Genomic DNA, 19,839 nt, shown 5'->3' with positions numbered 1-19,839 from the left:
GCCAGGGCTTTCACTGCCGAGCATAGTCCTAGCCCCACCAAAATTCTTCATGTTTTTGACTGGCACCAGTTAAAATTGACAGGACACATTATTGGGCCACAAACTTGATTCCGGCTTGTATCTCCCCTGTATCTCCCCTGGAAGTGTGGTCCCTATAGGCCAAGATTGATGAACCAGTGAGCCAAACAAAGGTGATGAGGGCATAGTGGCAGACACACCTGTTCCAGACAGAGCCCCGTCTGTGCCGTGTTTGGTATCGCACGTGTTGAGTGCTATAGCTATCTGCTGGGAGTCACCCTTTGGTATGAGGTATGCCACTCGGAAACCCACTGGACTGTGAATGCCTTTCCTACTTCTGCATGATGAGCTGTGACTTAGTGTATGAACATGTGTGGTATGAATTCCCGGAGCAGTATGTTAACCTAGAAGCAGTGGGTTCTGGCAAGGGGAAGTTTGTTTTTTTAAGGTACACTGTTGGCTGCTGGTGGAAGACTCTCCCAAGCGGAGTTTGAGAAATGGTTGCAGCTCTTGGTTCAGATTCTTGCCCTGTTCCTTCCAAAAGCAGAGTTTGCATCCGAGTCTCTGTACTGAAGTCTACAGGTGTCCTGGCTTGCGTGTGTGTAGAAACTATAGTTTGTACCATAGGGAGCTGGGCGGGAAGGCAAAGCAGCCCAGAAAAGCACTGTGCAAAGTTGTTGGGGCTGGTGAGGTTTCTGTTACAGGGAGACTTAACCCAGTGAAGATAAGGTTAGAGCAAGAGGTGCCTCTTGCTGAGCCTGTGCCTCCATGTCCTCAGTCAAGGGAGGCACTGCTAAGGGATGGCTAATAAAGTGCTGTTGATGTAACAAGTGCTTGTAACCCAGGGCTGGGATGAGGCTTGATGACCCAGTGGTTATCTAGCGCACGTAAGTCCCCTGGTTGATCTCTAGCACCAGGAAAAACAGACAAGTAAATCATTGACCTGTGACCTTAAAACTCTGAATGGCAAGTCTGATTGTGTGCTATGAAGCAGTCCTCAGCAGGCAGCTGAGCCTCCTTCTCTTCCTGTAGAGAAGACTGGTCAAATCCCTGGAAGACCTCTGCTCTCAGTACGATCTGACAGTGCGCAGTTCCACCGGTGACATCATCCAGTTCATCTACGGAGGAGATGGCTTAGATCCTGCCGCCATGGAGGGCAAAGATGAGCCGCTGGAGTTTAAAAGGGTTCTGGACAACATCAAGGTGAGATACAGCATTCTATTGGGGGCTACAAACTTCTGGGGACTCTGTCCTCTGTTGACACTGTTCATAGTGTCACACTTCCCTCTTAGTCACCTCTGCCTGAGGATCAGTACCTTTCTCCGAATGACCCTGTTAGTCTAAATCAGATGCAAGTGTAAGAGGCTTGGCTCCTCACACCTAGTGGAGTGAGCTAGAGATGAGCTTTAAAAAGAATGGAGTTAGGCAGCAGGCTCATTTCATACACTAGAGCCAAGAATGTATGTTGGAACTATTCTTTTTGAAGAATCTTTGGACAAGATTCATCTAGATTTCGGTTTAGTGCTTTTGAGCCAGCTCTTTTATCGACAGAAGGTTGTTCCATTGAGGGGGCTTCTCCACTAGTAGTTGCAAGCTACCAGTTAAGAATGGGTCAAAAAACTAGTAAAACTTTGAGGAAACCCCATGAGCTTAATGTGTGTTGAAGTATTTCACCTCTTGAGATGTTTAGTTGGCTTGCTGTTTTTTGTAGTCCTGAAGTCGAGCCCAGGGCCTGGAGTATGCTGGGAAAGCCTCTACCATGAGCAGTGTCTTTGATCCTTTGTTACTTTTGTACTTTTTATTTTCAGGTAAAGTCTTACTTGGCTGCTAACTTGCCAACTGCAGTTGAATTTGTTCTGTAGCTTAGGCAAGCTAGAACATGTGATCCTGCCTGGGCCTTTTAAGTAGCTGAGATTATAGGGTGGGCCACTAGGCCTGGTAACAGCAATGTACATTTTTACAAATATAAAGTATGCCAGGCTGTAGTAATCCCAGCATTTTGGAGGCAGAAGCAGGTAGATTTCTGAGTTTGAGGCCAGCCTGGTCTACAGAGCAAGTTCCAGTACAGCCTGGGCTACACAGAGAAATCCTGTCTCACAACAGACTAGTAGCAACAACAATAACTTAACAATATCCATACTTACCAATTAGAGTGGAACTCTTTAAATAAGGTGGATTTCTGACAGCATGATAGAGCATGCCTGTAATCCTTTCACTTGGCAGGGAAGAAGATCAGGAGTGTAAAGGCCAGCTTCTGCTGCACAGTGAGCTTGAGGCCAGCCTGAGCTACACAGGACACTGTCTCAGACAGACGAAACAGAAGACAGAGCTTATCTGGTGTTCATTTCCACATGAGATGTGGAGTCCAGAGTTTGTTAGCAAAGAATGCCACAGGTTGCTAAGAGCTTTCTCTGCAGAGTTTTATATCTGGGAAATTCCTCTGCCTAGTCCTCTCCCTCCCCCCTCACCAGTCACATGTAAACCATGTCTTTCTGATACTCAGGCAGTGTATCCATGTCAGAGTGAACCTGCTCTCAGTAAGAATGAGCTTACCTTGACCACTGAGGCCATCATGAAGAAGAACGAGTTCCTGTGCTGCCAAGACAGCTTCCTGCAGGTAGGCTCTGCCTTGCCTGGTGTCCCGAGGACTCTCTCTGGTGCCTCCCACTGCATTTTTTGTTTGTTTGTTTGTTTGTTTTGTTTTTTGAGACAGGGTTTCTCTGTGTAGCCCTGGCTGTCCTGGAACTCACTCTGTAGACCAGGCTGGCCTTGAACTCAGAAATCCGCCTGCATCTGCCTCCCAAGTGCTGGGATTAAAGGCGTGTGCCACTACCGCCCGGCCCTCCCACTGCATTTTATAAGTTCTCTTGTGGGTTTTTGTTGTGTCCTGGACAGTATTTTACTAGCCAGATGAAGAATAATGTCTTGTCGTTCACACAAGTGACTCCCTGTCAGGAGGAGGAACCTAGAGATCTGTCTGTCTGTCACTAGTCTCGTGTCCACTTTCTTTTTTCTGCTGCCATTCTGAACGGCTGTGTTTAGAGACTGCCATCTGCCTCACATTGCAGCTTCTTTCTATCACAGATCACAAACCTATTGAGTGGTCTTCCCATTCCTCCTGGGGCCATCACCATGCTGGGCCTTAAGGTTTCATCCGTTTGCTTTTTGGTTTTGACCAATGAGGACCTGCTCCAGCAGTGTCTCCTTGTCTATAATCATGGCTGGGATCAAAAGCAGAGGGATCGAGAGACCCTAACCAGTGCTCACCTTTGGGCTTGAATCTACAGGCCAGTTTTGTGTCTGCAGCAGGACCAGAGGGGAATCCTGGGGAGACCCCACTCCCCTTCATCCTGTGTGGAGGTGTGGAAGGTGAACGGTCTCTTCCAAGTACCATTTGTGTTGGATTCTACCCTAGAAGTCATCTTCCTTTTTTGCTTTTTAGAGATTAGAATGACATTTTTGTTTTCCCACGTGACTGTATTAGTTATCTTTCTCTTCATCCTCAAGGACCTTCACTGGAAAAAAGCAGCCATGTGCTGTGTTGGCATGGCCTGTGAGCCAGCATGAGGGCCACACATTTCTGTCCCAGTTCTAGTAAACAGAGGCTCCTCTTCTGGCTGATTCTTATACCTTTGACCAGTTTTCATAGGTGGCCTTATAGCTAGCAGTTTCTCAGTGAGCACTGGCTCAGCTTGTCCACTGTGTCACTCATATTAAAGACTTGATGATTGACAATGGCGAAACATGTGCTCTCTGTCTAGTCTCTCACTATCTGAGGAACTCACATGCACTAAGAGAACCAAAATTTAATGCTGAGCACAGGCCACACTACAGCTGAGGCAGGTCTGAGTAGCCAGCCCTTGTTCCCTGGTCCTGACCAGAGGCTTATATAAATGCTATTGGTACACTGCAGTGTGAACCCAACAATGAATTGCCCATGAGTTCATTTGCTTGCTGAGTGTTGTACGTGCCGTCCCTCTAGCACGCATAGACTCACCCGCTAGAGTTCTTGGTACTTATATCAGGTTGGTTCTTGCATGTGAATCTACCCTTTTTTTTAGAAACTTCATATCCAGTGTACGTCTGTGCCCTAGGCTTTTTATTCCTTTCAACAAAGCCACTAGGAGCTTGTTGGGGGGTGGGGGGGAGACACTGATGGGTGTTACTCCTAATGCCTGTAGGCTGCGGTTTGGTGTGTGTGTCTGATTGTGTGTGTGTGTGTCTCTGTGTTTGTCTGTTTTCGTCTCCTCACGGCTGGAACCCCCAGGCCTCTTTGCCTTCTATCGTTTCTGTTCCCCTTGCTGAAAGAGTTGTCCCAGCTCCTGAGCCCTTAGATCTCAGCCCTGAGCCAGACAAGTGGCAAGGTGTGAAAGCCGGTAGTGTGCAGGGGTTTTGCCCTGAGCAGCACAGAGAGAAGTCTGCCCTGTCTCGCAGTGCTCCACCTTCCCTTTCAGGTTGTCCTTTGCAGTTACTCACTGGCCCAGCTCCAGGTGACTGATGAAGGAGTCTGGAGAATTTTTCTTTTCTTTCCTTTTCAATATTACTACATTTTTATTTATTTAGATTTTTGGTGACATGCATATGTGTGCCATGGCAAGCATGTGGAAATCAGAGGACAACTCTTTCTTCCATATGGTCTTGGGGACAGAACTCAGGCCATCCGGCTTTGGGTTAGACATCTTTACCCACCAAGCCATCTCACTAGCAATGAGTTTTTCTTCAATATCAGTCAGTCTTTGAGTCATTTAAAAAATTATGTATATGGGTGTATGTTTGTGCACCATTTGCATGCCTGGTGCCCATGGAGGCCAGTCCACAGGTATCAAGTCCCTTGGGACTGGAGTTACAATGGTTATGAGCTTCCACAGGAGTGTTAGGAATTGAATCTGGATGTCCTGGAAGAGTAACCAGTGCTTTTAAGTGCAGAGCATTCTTTCCAGCCCATTCTGAGACTTTAAATCTTACAATTTAATAAAGCTCTTTCTAAAATGAAATCATTTCTATCTGAATGTCTAACAGATGTCTGAACTGCAGACTCACCCTCCATGTCTCCCACCTTCTCAATATAAAGACAGTTGATTAGCCCAGGCAGCTATGAGACCTGCAGAGAGACCATAGGAGAGAGACAGTGATGTTTAGAGTGACTGTCAATGCTTTGAAAGAGGTTTTCACTGTGGACTCATGAGGGTTCTGAGTGTGGAATCTCAATGCCTTGTAGAGCCCCCTGAGAGCTATGGCAGGCTTCTTCCTACAGCCATGTGGCTGAGATAAGGGTCCAGGATAACACATGGGGAAAGGTTGGTTATGAAGCTTAATGAACATCTTAAGCAAAGAGCCAGTTTCCCCAGAGCAGAAAGCACAGTGGGCTCCTTACAAACACGCTGTGTAAGGGAACCAGTGGACATATTGCATCCTCTGCACTGTATAGGTTGCAGTGGCTAAGATATGGAGCACTGTGTCCATTGTTGGGTTATGGAGTGATTCTGCTGTCTGCTGTTCTAAATCATTGACAATCATTGAAAATCACACAAATTGATATGTGTTCTGTAATCTTTTCAGGAAATAAAAACATTCATTAAAGGGGTGTCCGAGAAGATTAAGAAAACCAGAGATAAATATGGGATCAACGACAACGGCACAACAGAGGTAGACTGTTGAGACACAGTGCTTCACAGATTCAACTTGTTCTGACTGTGCGCTGTAGTGTTTCACAGATACAGCTTGTCCTGACTATGTGCTTGCCTTTGACCTTCCAGCCTCGTGTGCTGTACCAGCTGGACCGCATTACCCCCACCCAACTAGAGAAGTTTCTGGAGACCTGTAGGGATAAGTACATGAGGTAGGCATAACTATCCTACACTGCCAGGCATCCATGCAGGACTCCCATGTCCTGGATATTTTCTCTGGGTTCAGGATCCTGGCTGGCCTAGTTTTACCTCTGTTGATGTGGTAAAATACTTTGTGCAAAAGCAACTTGGGGGGTGGGAGGGGGAAGGAATGATTTTTAACACACAGTTCCAGGTTAGAATCCATTTGGAGAAGTCAAGGCAGGCACTCAGTCAGCTGTCACATCACACCCACAGTCAGGAGCAGAGGGAAAGGGGAGCAGCCGTGTCGCCTGCCTGCCTCTCAGTCAGCTGGCATATCACACAGTCATGCTGTAGCTTCCTTCATGTTACACAGTTCAGGTCCCAGACGATGAAGTGATTCTGACCTCTTAGGGTGGGTCTTCCCAACTCAATTAACAATCTGTAAAATCTTCCACAGACATGCCCACAGTCAACCTGATCTACATAATTCCTCATTCCCAGGTGACTCTAGGTCGGGTCAGGCTGATAATAACAGCTAACAAGCACATTGCCCGGCATCAATGCCAGGCTTTGGACAAATTTGTGCCTTTCATCTGGAGTCTCCCGTGGGACCCTAGGCTGGATGCTCCTAAACATGAAAGGACTTACAAAGGACTTTCCTGAATGTCTTTTGTCTGTAAGGAAAGTCATATATTGCAGATTCCACTTCTCTGACCACGTTTACTACCCAGTAAGAGCAGACCACTTCCAACTCCTGCACACAGTGGACACCAGCCCTGTATATATGACAGGCTCATCACACAGAAGTTAGTCATATTGTTTGCCCCTCTGACCATCTCACTCCCCTAATGACACTTATTCCTAGCCTGTGCCAGCCCCTTCCTCTGGCACACACTGCCTGGCTCATTGCTGAAACCAACGGAATCTATATATTCTCCTTTAAGAGGCAGTAACCAGAAGCCTGTCCCAGCACTGTGATGGCCTTTTCTTTGTAGCATCTTATCTTCTTCTCATGTGTCTTTTCTTCTAGAGCACAGATGGAGCCAGGCTCTGCAGTGGGTGCACTCTGTGCACAGAGCATTGGTGAGCCAGGCACCCAGATGACCCTGAAGACTTTCCACTTTGCCGGGGTAGCCTCCATGAACATCACCCTGGGAGTGCCTCGAATCAAAGAGATCATCAACGCTTCCAAGGCTATCAGGTAGCTGTGCCCTGGCCTGTTTCCTGGGGACCAGTGGTCCTTGTGCTCATGAATGCCTGTGATTTATTAACTGGGCAGTTTCTGATGTCCAGAGGGCAGGTCTGCTGTAGTGATCATTGGAGTTTTAGAAAGTCACTCAAGTCAAAACTGGATATGGTCAAAACAAATCTGTTGTCTTTTTTTTTTTTTTTTTTATGGCTTCTAGTTACAAGAAAAAATGTTAAACTCACTAGCAGTATTAAAGACTAGGTTACTAGACATTTTATTTCTTTGGTGCCATTATTCCATGCTGGAATAACCCTGATTGATTTTTCCCCTGCTTTGTTTCTAGCCATTCTCTGTAAGCCCCTAGTGATTCAGGCGAGTTTCCAAAAGACCTGAGACCAGATGAACTAGAGATGTATCATGTCTAGGGGGTAAAAATTATTCTGTCTATTCTGTAAGTCTTGCAGTAGAAATAACATCTTAGGAACAGCTAAAGATAGCTGCTCCTGGTTGTAGACCAGCAGCGGTGGATCTCCAGGTTGGAGGTCTACTTTCCTCCTGTGGGCTGGTCAGATCTGTCTCAAGGGCCTGTGTTGAAGGGACACTGTCTGCTGTGAGAACAGATGGTGATAGTTGTGAGAGGAGCCAGGGTATTGCTGCAGAGGGGCAAAGGGAGGTGAAATGCCTGAAGACTTGGTTCCCCCTGGAGCAGAAGGTCAAGGCTTCTTCCATATGGAAATTTTCTTAAGTCTTTCCATGGACAGAATAGGGACCCGGGATCTCCCAAAATTAGGTAGCCTCAGTGAGAGGTCTGTGAAGTGTTTGTCGCAGGCCTCCCTGAGGTGAGCTCTAGGAAAGCCCTCATGGCCGTGAGTAGCACTCAGACATAACATAGCAGCGCACTGCTCAGTCCTGGTCCCTTCCTTGTGTGCTGACCCTTGCTCCTCCGGGCAGCACTCCAATCATCACAGCACAGCTGGACAAGGATGACGATGCGGACTACGCACGCCTGGTGAAGGGCAGGATCGAGAAGACACTCCTGGGGGAGGTAAGGAGTCCCTTTGATAACAGGAAAATGTTACCAGACATCCTCTCCTCTCTGAAGTGTTGGGATGTGGCAGAGCAGCTGCTGTGGATGTAGCCTGCAGCTGAGGCCATGCAGAGTGTGTTCCTGTGTAGGGTTGGATGGGGAAGGGGCCATGAGAATGGAGGTAATGATCTGCTCTTTTGCCATGGCAGATCTCAGAGTATATTGAAGAAGTGTTTCTTCCTGATGACTGCTTTATTCTTGTCAAGCTCTCCCTGGAACGGATCCGACTTCTGAGACTAGAGGTGAGTCAGAGTTAATGTGTGAGGATGTGATCCAGTGTGTTCTGAGACAGGTGCTGAGAAACCAAGGGAGAAGTTGAGCAGCCAGAGAAGCAGTGTAAAGATTTTTGGCTGGTGGTTGTTGTTGGTCATACCATTAGTTGTCACATCCTTCTGAGTTGACCTCGATGTAGACAAGACATGGCCATCACAAGAAACTATTGACTTGGTGTGGGTGCCATCTCCATTTACTGTTTTATCATCACATGGTGTTAGGATAACTTATTTCTGTCCATTTTTATGCACGGTGGAAGAAGCCTGGGCCCGTTCTGTGGTAATCACTGTGGATCCCAAGCACAGCACTTGGCTGGTTTGTAATGTTTTCAGTTGGTGAGTTAGCCTGACCTCTCTTACTAGTATTTGTGGAGATAGATAACAGTTAACTGACAACAGCCTTTGTAAGGGGTGAGCTGAGGTCAACTGCTAGTTAAGCCTTTCTTAGCCTTGAAAAAAATTTTGAAAGCCATTCTCAGGTGCCGTATTCTTGTGGTTCCCAAAGCCATTCTCAGATGCCGTATTCTTGTGGTTCCCACATGGCAGTCAAGTCTGTCTTGTTGTGTAACTTGTGACTGTGGTAACACTTGCTTTGTAGGCCTTAATGTAGCATGATAGTAGAATAATTGCCTCTTATGTATAAACTCCTCAGTTTTATCTAGCGATTGGAAAAAAATAAAAAAAATGAAGAATGCATTTGCATTTGGGAGTATAGCACAAAACCAACAAACTTTTCAGCCTTCCTGGCCTCTGTTCTCCAGACACTCTAGAACTTTCTCCATGAGTCGCGTTTATTGCCATGAGTTGAACATGAATGTTCAATAAGAAAACTGTTCATTTTTTTCAGTGAAAGAATCTCCTGTTTATGAATAAAGCATGGGTATTGAACATAAATACATAATATAGCAACATTTGTGGGCTTGGAGAGATTGAACAGTTAGGAGTACTTACTGCTCTTCCAGGAAGTATAAGTTCTGTCCAACACCCACATAGATTATCTCAAAACCTTGAGTAATTCCAGCTCCATGGGATCTGACTCCTTTTTGTCTTCATGTATACCTACACATAGGTACGTACATTCACAGAGATACACCATATACATGAGTAAAAATAAGAGTAAACCTTGTGGCAGAGGAGGTGGCAAAAATTGACTACCAAGACTTCTTAAAGAGTCATCACGTCATCAAAGATGAAAGCCATTGTCTTGGAATTCTGCAGATGTCTGTTGCTAATGTCCCTGGCACCTTGCAGGTCAATGCTGAGACAGTGCGGTACTCCATCTGCACATCCAAGCTCCGAGTGAAGCCTGGTGATGTGGCTGTTCATGGAGAGGCTGTGGTGTGTGTCACCCCCAGGGAAAACAGCAAGAGCTCCATGTATTATGTGCTACAGTTTCTGAAAGAGGATTTACCCAAGGTGAGGCAAAGCATCCTCTCTTGGAGAAACAGCCAGGGGTGGAGCTGGGGACCAGGTCACTCACTATAATACCAAAGAAGGCACCCCAGTCCTTCATGGTCATATACCCAAGGGGTCAATCTGGTTCTTAGTAAATATTTTTGGAGGTGTGGGAGTATGTGGTATGCTTGTGGTAGTCAGCTCTTTCTACCTTTGGGTTCTTAGAATCAAACTTGGGTTGTCAGACTTTTTTATTGACTCAGCCTACTTTTATATTTTATTCTGTGACTGAAGCTCTGTCGCTTAGTCTTCTTTCTGCTCTCTCCAAGCTGATTGTAGGTTGGGGCACAGTCCTCTGAACTGTCTTCCCCTACCCCCAGACAATACATAGCCCCCCTGGATTACACACATTGAAGTGGGGATGCCCAAGAATGGCATGAGTCAGGTTATCAGCCCATTCCTCTGCCCTGTTTCTGAGGTTCTCGGGGGGGACCGAGGGGTTGCTGTATCTTGAACATTTTATGTTGAATGTAGGTGGTGGTGCAGGGCATCCCAGAGGTGTCAAGAGCTGTCATCCATATCGATGAGCAGAGTGGGAAGGAGAAGTTCAAGCTTCTAGTAGAAGGTGACAACCTGCGTGCAGTCATGGCCACCCATGGTGTGAAAGGCACCCGAACCACTTCTAACAACACCTATGAGGTACCATCCCCTTTGGACCCTTGCCCAATACCCAGCACAGTTACCTGACCCTGATATTTACTCTCTCTTCCCCCAACAATTGCACAGCAATGTGTTGTGGGAAATAGAGCAGGACTTGCTTTGTGCTTGTCAGGCAGAAGAAGGAGTGGGGCGGCTCCCTACAGGGGCTGCCTCTGCTCACTCCAAGCCTTTCCTAGGTGGAGAAAACCCTGGGCATTGAGGCTGCCCGAACAACTATCATCAACGAGATCCAGTACACGATGGTCAACCATGGCATGAGCATTGACAGGAGGCACGTGATGCTGCTCTCTGACCTGATGACCTACAAGGTATGAGAGAGGTTGGTTCCAGGTTGTCAGGGATCGTGACATCCACAGTATGGTGAAAAGAGCCAGAGAACTTCTGTATCATGTAAAATACAGTGAGGACTGACCTGGATGGGAAGTAAGGTGTCACCAAATGGCCTTAAGTGTGAGGCTAGGCCAGGTATTCTGGTAAATTCCCAGGGACAGAATTTCAACACCGGTAGTTTATGGAAGAGAAGTGTTTGAACATGGCTTTTCCATGTCCCGAGTCTTACTCTACAGCAAACCTGGCCATCACCAAAACAAGGCTGTCCATGGTGACTTGGGGTGTTTTTCACTAAAGCATGCCTTGTGCAGATTATTTAACAGTTTCCAGAGAGTAGAGCTGGGGATGTTGCTCAGTCATAGATTGTCTGCCTTGCATGCATGGGCCTTGTGCTTGAACACCATCAAAACACACACACACACACACACACACACACACACACACACACACACACACACACACAGATTTGCCCTGCTCTCAAGTAGGAGCATCGGAGGAAGCTGCCGAGGGTGTTTGATTCCTCGTACTGTAGTACTGGGTTTTTCATGGTAAGCTGCTGCTGCAGTAGAGGGCTTTCAGGAACCAGAGGTGTAAGTCAGAGGTGGAGCACAGTCGTGATAAATATCCCTGAGTCTCTGGCTTCTGTGACAGTAGCATCCCTAAAGGAGAGGGTGTCTCAGGTGTGCCCTCTGCTATTGTTTGAATGTATGTACTAGTTCACTGTGTCTGCCAGACAGGTTTCGTTCTATTTGTGTGTTGTATGAACATGTGGGGGTGTAATCACACGGTTAGTCCTTCATGTATGGAGGTCAGAGTTCAACCTTGGATAGATACTCTTCCTCACAAGACATTGACCTTTGATTTTTAATGCTGTTTTGTTTTGTTTTTGTTTTTGTTTTTTCAAGACATGGTTTCTTTGGATAGCTCTGGCTGTCCTGGCCTGAAACTTAGAGATCCACCTGCCTGTGCCTCCTAAGCTCTGGGATTGAAGGTGTGCCCCACCACGCCAGGCTTTTAAATGATCTTATTAGCATATGTTAATTGTGCATTACCGGGGATTTCACTATGACCCTTTTGTGTATGTGTATGCTGTTGTTTGTTGGAGTCACCTCCATTTACCATGTCTGACTGACTCACTCCTGCTCATCCCCTTCTTGGTCCCAGCTGTCCTTCCATTTTCATGTCCCTCTTTTTAAAGACCCAAATCTCAGTATGACTGCTTAGAGCGTCAGGGTGAGGGAGGGGTCAGGTACAGGAACATGGGCACCTTAGCAGTGTTTATATCATTGAAGAATGTTTTTCCCTGTGCCCATCCAAGATGTAAATCCTTTCATAAGAGTTTCTGAAGCACTCCCTCCATCCTAAGATGTTGACAGCACCAGGCTTGTGCACGTTAGGCCTTTTCTTAACTGGAAGTACCTACATTGTTTCTAGTACTGGCTTCTTAAGAAGAAAGAAGCCACCTCCACCCCAACCCCATTGTTTCAAAACCCTAATTCTGTTCCAGCTGCATGGCTGCTTTTGGTGTTTCTAGTGTTGGGATATTGTCTGTTGCTTTGGTTTGGAACTTCAGGGAGTGGCTTTATTCCCTTCTGACAATCTCTCCTCACACAGGGTGAAGTCCTGGGTATAACCAGGTTTGGCCTGGCCAAGATGAAGGAGAGTGTGTTGATGCTGGCCTCCTTTGAGAAGACAGCTGACCATCTTTTTGATGCTGCCTACTTTGGGCAGAAAGACTCCGTATGTGGTAGGTTTGGAATAGATCTGTTGTCTCTAGAACCCGGCTGAAGCACCCTGTTCTACCAAATCTGAGCTACTTTCAGTGAAGACAGGTTTTGAGTTCCAAAAGAATATGTGGATCCTGCGTCCCTGAAGCTGTGCTTGGCCCCATTGCCTAACAGCCCTCATGTTGTCCAGGGATGACAGGTGGGGACAGTGAAAGTGCCACCAGGAGTAGAAGAGATGGCTTGTGGTCATGCCTCCTAGTGAGGCATTGGACATCATTTCAAAAATCAAGTACCACAGAAAATGAGGAGAGACACAAGCTGGAGAGAGAGGGAGGCTCGGGGGATGGGGAGGAGGTGTGGGGATGACTGGAAAGCCAGGCCAGGTAATGCATATCTCTAATCCCAAAACTAAAGAGACAGAGGCAACCAGAAACCTGTGAGTTCCATGCCAGCCTGTTCTACACAGTGAGTTCAACCTAGTCGAGGCTATGCAGTGAGAGCTTGTCTTAAAAACACCAAGGAGAGATGAAAGAAAAGTGAGGAGGCTTAGCATGGGAGAAGCCCAGGCACAAGCCAGAGTAGAGCTAGCTGTGAGATACTGGGACTGAGACCTAGCACCCACCTGATATAGGAGACTGGGTCCTTCCTCAAGCTGTACCCACCAACTTTCTGATGCTTTACCACCACTGACAGCATGCAGACTTAGTAAACCCTCTGTCCCCCATCCTGCTTGGAGTTGCCCCTGTCTCTATGCGTGGAGCACTGTAGCCCAACAGTAGCTCTCTGTGTATTGGGCGTAGGTTGGCTCTTTGTCTCTCTGGTTCTGTAGTTGTCTTTGGCATCAACCTGTAATGCATCTGCCTCTTGCTTGCTTCTTAGAGAATCAGAGACATGCACAGAGCCTATACTTAGAGCTTTTAAAACTTACTAAAACTGCCCAGTGGTATTGCATGCCTATAATCCCAAGAACTGTGAAGGCAGAAGCAGGCAGATCTCTTGAGTTTGAGGTCAGGCTGGTCTACAGAGTGAGTTCCAGGGATTCCAGGGGTAAGCAGAGAAACTCTGCCTTGAAAAAAACAAAACAAACAAACAAACAAACAAAACCCCAAAAACAAAAAAAGGAAAAGAAAGATTTGAAGCCGAGAGGGGAATTCTGCACCCATCCTTTCTCGAGGTCAGTGGGAGCCTTCTCAGTGTTCTGATGCGGGCACTGGTTACTCAGGGCCCTGCACTTCCAGCTGTTGTCATCCTTTGTTCGGGCACTAGGGTAAGAAAGGCAAGTGACACTCACCATCTCCTGATCATGTGCAGGCCTCCTACTGTCTAGCTGTTTCCCAAAGACTGTCTTCTGCTTTTTGACTCATGTTTCAGAAATAGCTGAGCTGAATTGGTTTACAGTGACCTACTAGACTGGTGGGCACTGTCCTCCCAGAGACAGGGCTCCGCAGTCTTTGCCCTTACATGGGAAGGAAAATAATGAGCAAGATATAGATGGGCAGGTGATATATGGTAGAGCTGGGCCTCATATCTCAAGTTTACAATCTTAATGTTTTCTCCACTCTGGGAATCCTTTCTCTAACCAAGGTTCTGGTTGGTTCCAGGTGTGTCTGAGTGCATCATCATGGGAATCCCAATGAACATTGGAACTGGTCTCTTCAAGCTGTTACACAAAGCCAACAGGGACCCAAAACCACCCAGGAGGCCCCTGATCTTTGACACACATGAATTCCACATCCCTCTTGTCACATAGTTTATGGCAAGAGGTCATCATTTCTGACCTCGGCTCCTTGTCCTATGTGCTGCTGAATGGAAGAACTTTGTAATAACTAGGACAGATGTCTGTATGAACTTACCATGGTCAGACAAAGCCCATGCCCTCAGCAGGAGCTCCTTGGATGGGGAACTGGGATTCTCTTCACTGAGGGGCCTCAATATTGCTGCTCAGCCTGCTCACGACCCATGCCATCTCACTGTTTCTACAGAGGCTCAGAAGGAGTGCTCACACCTGCATGTGAGCCAGGCCTAGACCCACAGAGGCTAGGACACAGTCCTGGTATCCCATTGCTCAGTTATGCCAGATTTTCCACTGATGTACTAATGTAAATACATTACCTTTATTTATTCGTTCCAAGAGATATTAAGTGTTTGTTGTTATTCTACTTTGAGACAGAGGTTGTTGAAACAAGAACAACAGCTTCAAAGCATACTGGGAAAGCACATACCAATGTGAAGTGCAGTATGGGATGACGTGTCCCTGGTCAGGCACTGTCCATGTGAATATAAATGCCTTAGAAGAAAACGAGAGGCAAGCTGAGTTTCTTAATAAAGTGAGTCACTTTCGAGGACTCTGTAGCCTGTGGCTCCCAGGTAAAGACCGTGGAACATCATTAACAAGAGGAGGAGTGATTCCCCCGAATTCTCTTGAGAGCAGTAGTTGTTTGTCTTTACCCAGTCTGTTAACAAATCTAGGTCCATGGGTATACCAGGAAGTCTACCGAGGTATTCATCACTTTTGCAGATGCTTGAACTCCACCCTGTTCTGATCTCTGAGGGGTTGAGATGGGGGTATCAGGTGTGGTTAAATAATCCACTAGTTTCCAATGGATCAACTTGATTTAATCTCTTACCAAGGAAGTGCAGTATCCCTGATGGCTTCTGTCCTGACCCTTGAAGGGATCTGTGATTGACCTCATGACATGGCACTGGAAGGCAGAGTTTGTCATAGATGCACTGCTATGCTGGCAACAGTGGATATTACTCAGTAGTTCAGATGGTGATAACGACTTTCATTTGGTCTCAACGTGGACCTAAGACAAGAATTGAAAGATCACGTCCACTTCTCTCCATCCTCCCAAAATAAAGGAGTGGTGGAGAGAATGCTAACTTTTAACTTTTTTTCCAAATTTATTTGATCACTTTATATTACAATCACAGGCCTCTGCCTTGCTTTGTCTTTGAGTAGAGGAAAGTCCTTCCTGTGTACAAACTTACCCTGGCACCTCAAGCCACAGCAGAACTAGACACATCCTCTCACTGAGGCCAGACACTGCAGTCCTAGTAGGGGAACAGAGTCCACAGCTAGGCAACAGAGTCAGAATAATTTCCCACTCCAGTTGTGGAGGGGTCCCACATGAAGACCAAGCTGCACATCGTACTTTTGGGGTTGGGAGACAGACCAAGATCCAGTCAATGTGTGCTCCTTGGTTGGTGGTTCAGACTCTGGGAGCCCCCAAGAGTCTAGGTTAGTTGACTCTGGGTCTTCTTGTGGAGTCCCTATCCCTTCCAGGTTGTAATTCCTTCCCCCAAGTTCTTTTCAATAGAAAAAGATTAGTAGGTGAGACCTTGGAGGTAGAGTGTATTTTTGTACTATTGAGGCAGGTTTTCATATGTCCTAAGCTGTCCTCAACCAGGCTTTGCAGGTTAACCTTGAACTTAGATCATGCTGCTTCCACGTCCTAAGGGCTAGTATTACAAGTGTGGCTACCAAGGCCAGCAAAGTCAGCCCTGGGCTTCCTACATGCCAGGCAGTCACTGTCAACTGAAGTACATCTATATCTGTTGTCTTCTTACTAGCCCCCAAACCCATTGCAATTCTCGCTATGTGACTCACAGAGGCCTGTCACCAATCCTGCTTTGGTACCTTGGGCGCAGAGAAAAGAACACCACATTCAGCCTAAGGGCTTCTCTCTTGTTGGCTCCACTATTTCAGTTCCTCTGCCAACAGTTGATCACACTTTAGCCAGCACCCTGATGGCTGCCTTCTCTATCTGCTCTTAGCATCTTGGGGCAAATTCAAAGGCTAAGCACATGGCTCCTATGCTTGTTCCCCCTAATCCACATCCCACTTTGCAACCAGCTTTGCAGGCTTTTCCTGGATGTGTTTTCAAACACCTGTACATGATGAGGTACCTTCCCACCTCCATATCCATCCTGGTGTTATTTCCCAGTACTATTACTGATATTGATGAATAGGAATGTTTTGAGAAAGGAATCAGATATTTCTAGGCAGGGTTTGAAAAATAAACACTCAGTTCCCTATACTGGATGAGCTAAGGAGTTTTCAATCAAGCCTAGGGCAAATGACTTTGGAGGGAGGCTTGAAGGCTTTCCCTGTTCCCGGAGATGCTCACTTGGAACTGAGCTAAAGGGCACCTCAGTTTATTGTTTGCTCAGGGAGACATAATAAGTAGTGAGCAAAGGCTATGACATCAGCAGTCTCGTCCCGTCTCTGGACAGTCTATTGTATCCTGGAGAGCTCATGGCATCCCCTGTGATGTCACCAGTATTGTGGCCACAGCTACTGCTCTTAGAGAATTCAGTCAGTGACTACAGAGCCGATCTGTAGACATGTTTTCTAGACTGAGGAGTCTATTTGCAAGAAAAAAAAAATGGGGAGCGAAGAGAGACCAGAGAGAGGCAGACAAAAGCTGCCCTTCCATCTGAGAGTCATCCAGGAAGAAACAAGTGGTCCTGGAGAAGACATAGTGAGTCCTGGAAAGGGGGTAGGAAGGTGAACTTGGAGGAGGTGGCTTGAAGTGGATTCAAGTAATGTCACTGGAACTGGAGCCTCTGGGTCGCAAATGGACTTTGGTGCTTATTATAACTCCTGAAAGTCAAGGATTCCAAAACATTAGTTTGTCCAGTCCAAAGTCAGAGTCTGTAAGACCAAAGTTATTTTATTGTGAGTTATTTTATTCAAAGTTTAATTTATTGTGTAAATTCTTACAGGGAATTGGGTGCATCATGGGGAAAAGGAGTCCATTAGGGTAAGGGACAGATTCATGTTTCCCACTTTAGGGCAGGACATCACTGAAGTTTTCTCCTAGTGGGGATTTAGGCATAGTGGATTCCTGACAGTAGTAGCTGGGAGAGAAATGTGCTTCTGTCTATGTGACCTATATGGGTGAACTGATCAGTCTGTTAATCATGTTCTGCTCCTGCATGACTTTCTAATCCATAGTCATTTACCTAGAGAACAATGTAGAATGGACTGTGCCATTTTTTTTCCTGGCTTCAGAAACCACAGGCTTGAGGGCTCTGAAGTCAATGTGCGCCCCTGTGCAGTTGTTAATAAGTTCTGAGAGGCCATTTGTGAGGTCATCATAAGCATGTGTAGAGAGGCAGAGGAAACACCTGGATGCTTTTATACTTTGTCCTCTCTACAGAATGATGGGAGAGCTGAGATCCACACAGGAGGCATCTCAAGTCTGGGCCAAAATCTTAGGGGTGTCTCTGATTTGAATTGCATGCTCTCTTTCTCTTTAAGTCTTAGGCTGGTCTGTCCATTCTCTATGCCTTCTTACTATGCAAGTTCACTTGTAGTCTTCTGCCTACAGAGGCTGGCAGACAGCCATCATCCTCCATACCCGTTCTCACCAAGAAGCAGGTGAAGAAGGAAACGGAGAGGCTGACCACACAGCTTCAGAAGCTCACCACTGAGAGGAATGAATTGCAAGATCACCTGAACACTGATCCTGGGAGGACCCTTGGAGAATAAGTATTCATTGTCTCAAACTCTATGATGTCTGGAACCGAATCTGCTCTGTCACCCTTATCTTACCCTTCTAAGATCTTGGTTTCTAGAAGTCTTCCCCTCCAAGGTGTCCCAGTGTCCAACCTCATGTCCCTAAACACTTCTCAGAGGAGAGGCATATTTGAAGGTTGGGCAGGAGTGAGATGGGAAATGGTCTCTTCAGTTTCCTCCAAATGAAAACCAGAGCCTGTGGTCTGAGTAACAGAACTCAGAGATTGGGGTATTGGAGAGTGAGTTCTCAACATGCATTTTGAAAAGACTTGACAGGTGATAGATTGTGTAAAATTCTAGCTGTTGTGAGTTTGTGGTGAGTCTTCTAGTTGCCTGGCAGGAGATTGAGAGTTGAAAGCGCATGGAAGCACCTGGAAGGGTCTGGTCCTACATTTTCCCCTGTGAGTGCTTTACTACAAGGCCTGGAGTCATTGCTGTTCTCCTCTGGTCTTTTGCCTTACACTCTGAGACAATAGTGCATGAATTTCTTCTGCATCCCATTGTACGAGTCTCTTTCTCTGTCTCTGTGACTCTGTCTCCTCCAACCCCTGAGAGAGAGAGAGAGAGAGAGAGAGAGAGAGAGAGAGAGAGAGAGAGTGTGTTTGCACATGCGAGCACCTGCACACGCAACTATGTTTGCATGAATTTGTGTCCCTCCAGGCTTTAGAATCCAAGGGTCTACTTCTTGGCCTGAGGATTTCTCTGTCTCACACTTTCAAGGTAATAGTGCTGAGGTCTGGTAGTCCCTCTTTAAACAGCACTGCTCCTGACCTATGTGGTCACATTTTCGTTGCATTTGAATCTCTCCAGTAGTTTATAAAGTTCTTCTGAAGAGGGCTCTCAACCAAGAATTGTGTACAATGTCTACCTCTGCAGTAATAGTAATCCAGAATCTGGAAACCCTGTTGTGAAAACAGGAGATATGAAATCACACAAGTTTCTGGTGAGGCAAGACTTTTGTCATAGTCTCCTGATACTATACTGGACTAGACTGTCCATCTATGCCTACTGAGTGAGTTCATGCAGCCAGAGTACCCTCTACCTGGACAGCTAGGCTCTGCCAGACCGGGGCCAGGATAACAAGGTTACATACACCAGGATGTCCCATTAAATAGGTTCAGAATGTGGCATTGGCCAAGTTGGGGCAGTCCTGGGAACATCCCAAGTGTTCCTATAGGCTTGTGTTCGTGGGATACTATCCTCTTGGAACCAGGCCCTACCACCTGCCAAAAACGTATTGTGAAAAATTGCATTTGGAGCATAAGTACATCATGTCAGGACTGCAGATCTTGAAGATTAAGAACACCGAGGCCTCCAAGTATATCAAGATGCTCAAGAAGGAGACTGGCTTCTATCAGTAAGTGCCTGGCAGGTACCCATGACAGAGTAGAATGGTCATTTCTGTCTGTCTTTGTTTCTAGAATGGTGAGTCCCCTCTCTGGTTCTTACCTTTGGTTCTTAGCCATCAGCATAACTTGGGCCTTTTGGACTCAGTTTAGCTAAGTGTGAAAGAGACTGTCATTGCTCCCAGCATTGTCCTGCCATGCTCAGGAGCCTTTAGACAGAAAAGTGATTCACACCAGGAGATGGGTGTCAGGCAACCTTGGTACTCTGTGGGTCAGTAGGGTTTTACAGAACTGATTGTTAAGGAACACCTGTAATGAATGCCCTCTCCTTGTCTCCCCTGTCCTATGTTGAGAATATTTACCCCCTAACTTTGTTGTTCCCCAATACCTTGTACAATCAAAGACAGGTAGAGAATCCTCT

At 46.5% G+C, this 19,839-nt stretch overlaps 1 protein-coding gene across 1 annotated transcript in view; it reads left to right on the top strand.

Moving 5' to 3' along the window:
* The window catches only part of Polr3a (RNA polymerase III subunit A), a 38,991-nt gene extending 24,308 nt beyond the window's left edge, over positions 1–14,683 (top strand). Inside the window, exons 20-31 of the mRNA XM_034498041.1 lie at positions 1,051–1,221; positions 2,522–2,635; positions 5,578–5,664; positions 5,775–5,857; positions 6,859–7,029; positions 7,969–8,062; positions 8,254–8,346; positions 9,628–9,792; positions 10,306–10,470; positions 10,668–10,799; positions 12,436–12,568; positions 14,150–14,683. Of these exons, the coding sequence (XP_034353932.1) occupies positions 1,051–1,221; positions 2,522–2,635; positions 5,578–5,664; positions 5,775–5,857; positions 6,859–7,029; positions 7,969–8,062; positions 8,254–8,346; positions 9,628–9,792; positions 10,306–10,470; positions 10,668–10,799; positions 12,436–12,568; positions 14,150–14,298 (1,557 nt within the window). The 3' untranslated portion in view covers positions 14,299–14,683. The remainder of the gene's footprint in view (positions 1–1,050; positions 1,222–2,521; positions 2,636–5,577; positions 5,665–5,774; positions 5,858–6,858; positions 7,030–7,968; positions 8,063–8,253; positions 8,347–9,627; positions 9,793–10,305; positions 10,471–10,667; positions 10,800–12,435; positions 12,569–14,149) is intronic.
* Positions 14,684–19,839: the final 5,156 nt, after the last annotated feature.

The sequence above is a fragment of the Arvicanthis niloticus genome, chromosome 3, assembly GCF_011762505.2.
Source record: "Arvicanthis niloticus isolate mArvNil1 chromosome 3, mArvNil1.pat.X, whole genome shotgun sequence".
Lineage (NCBI taxonomy): Eukaryota > Metazoa > Chordata > Mammalia > Rodentia > Muridae > Arvicanthis > Arvicanthis niloticus.
Note: the sequence above shows the minus strand (reverse complement) of the source record. Positions and strands in the feature narration are given on the sequence as shown.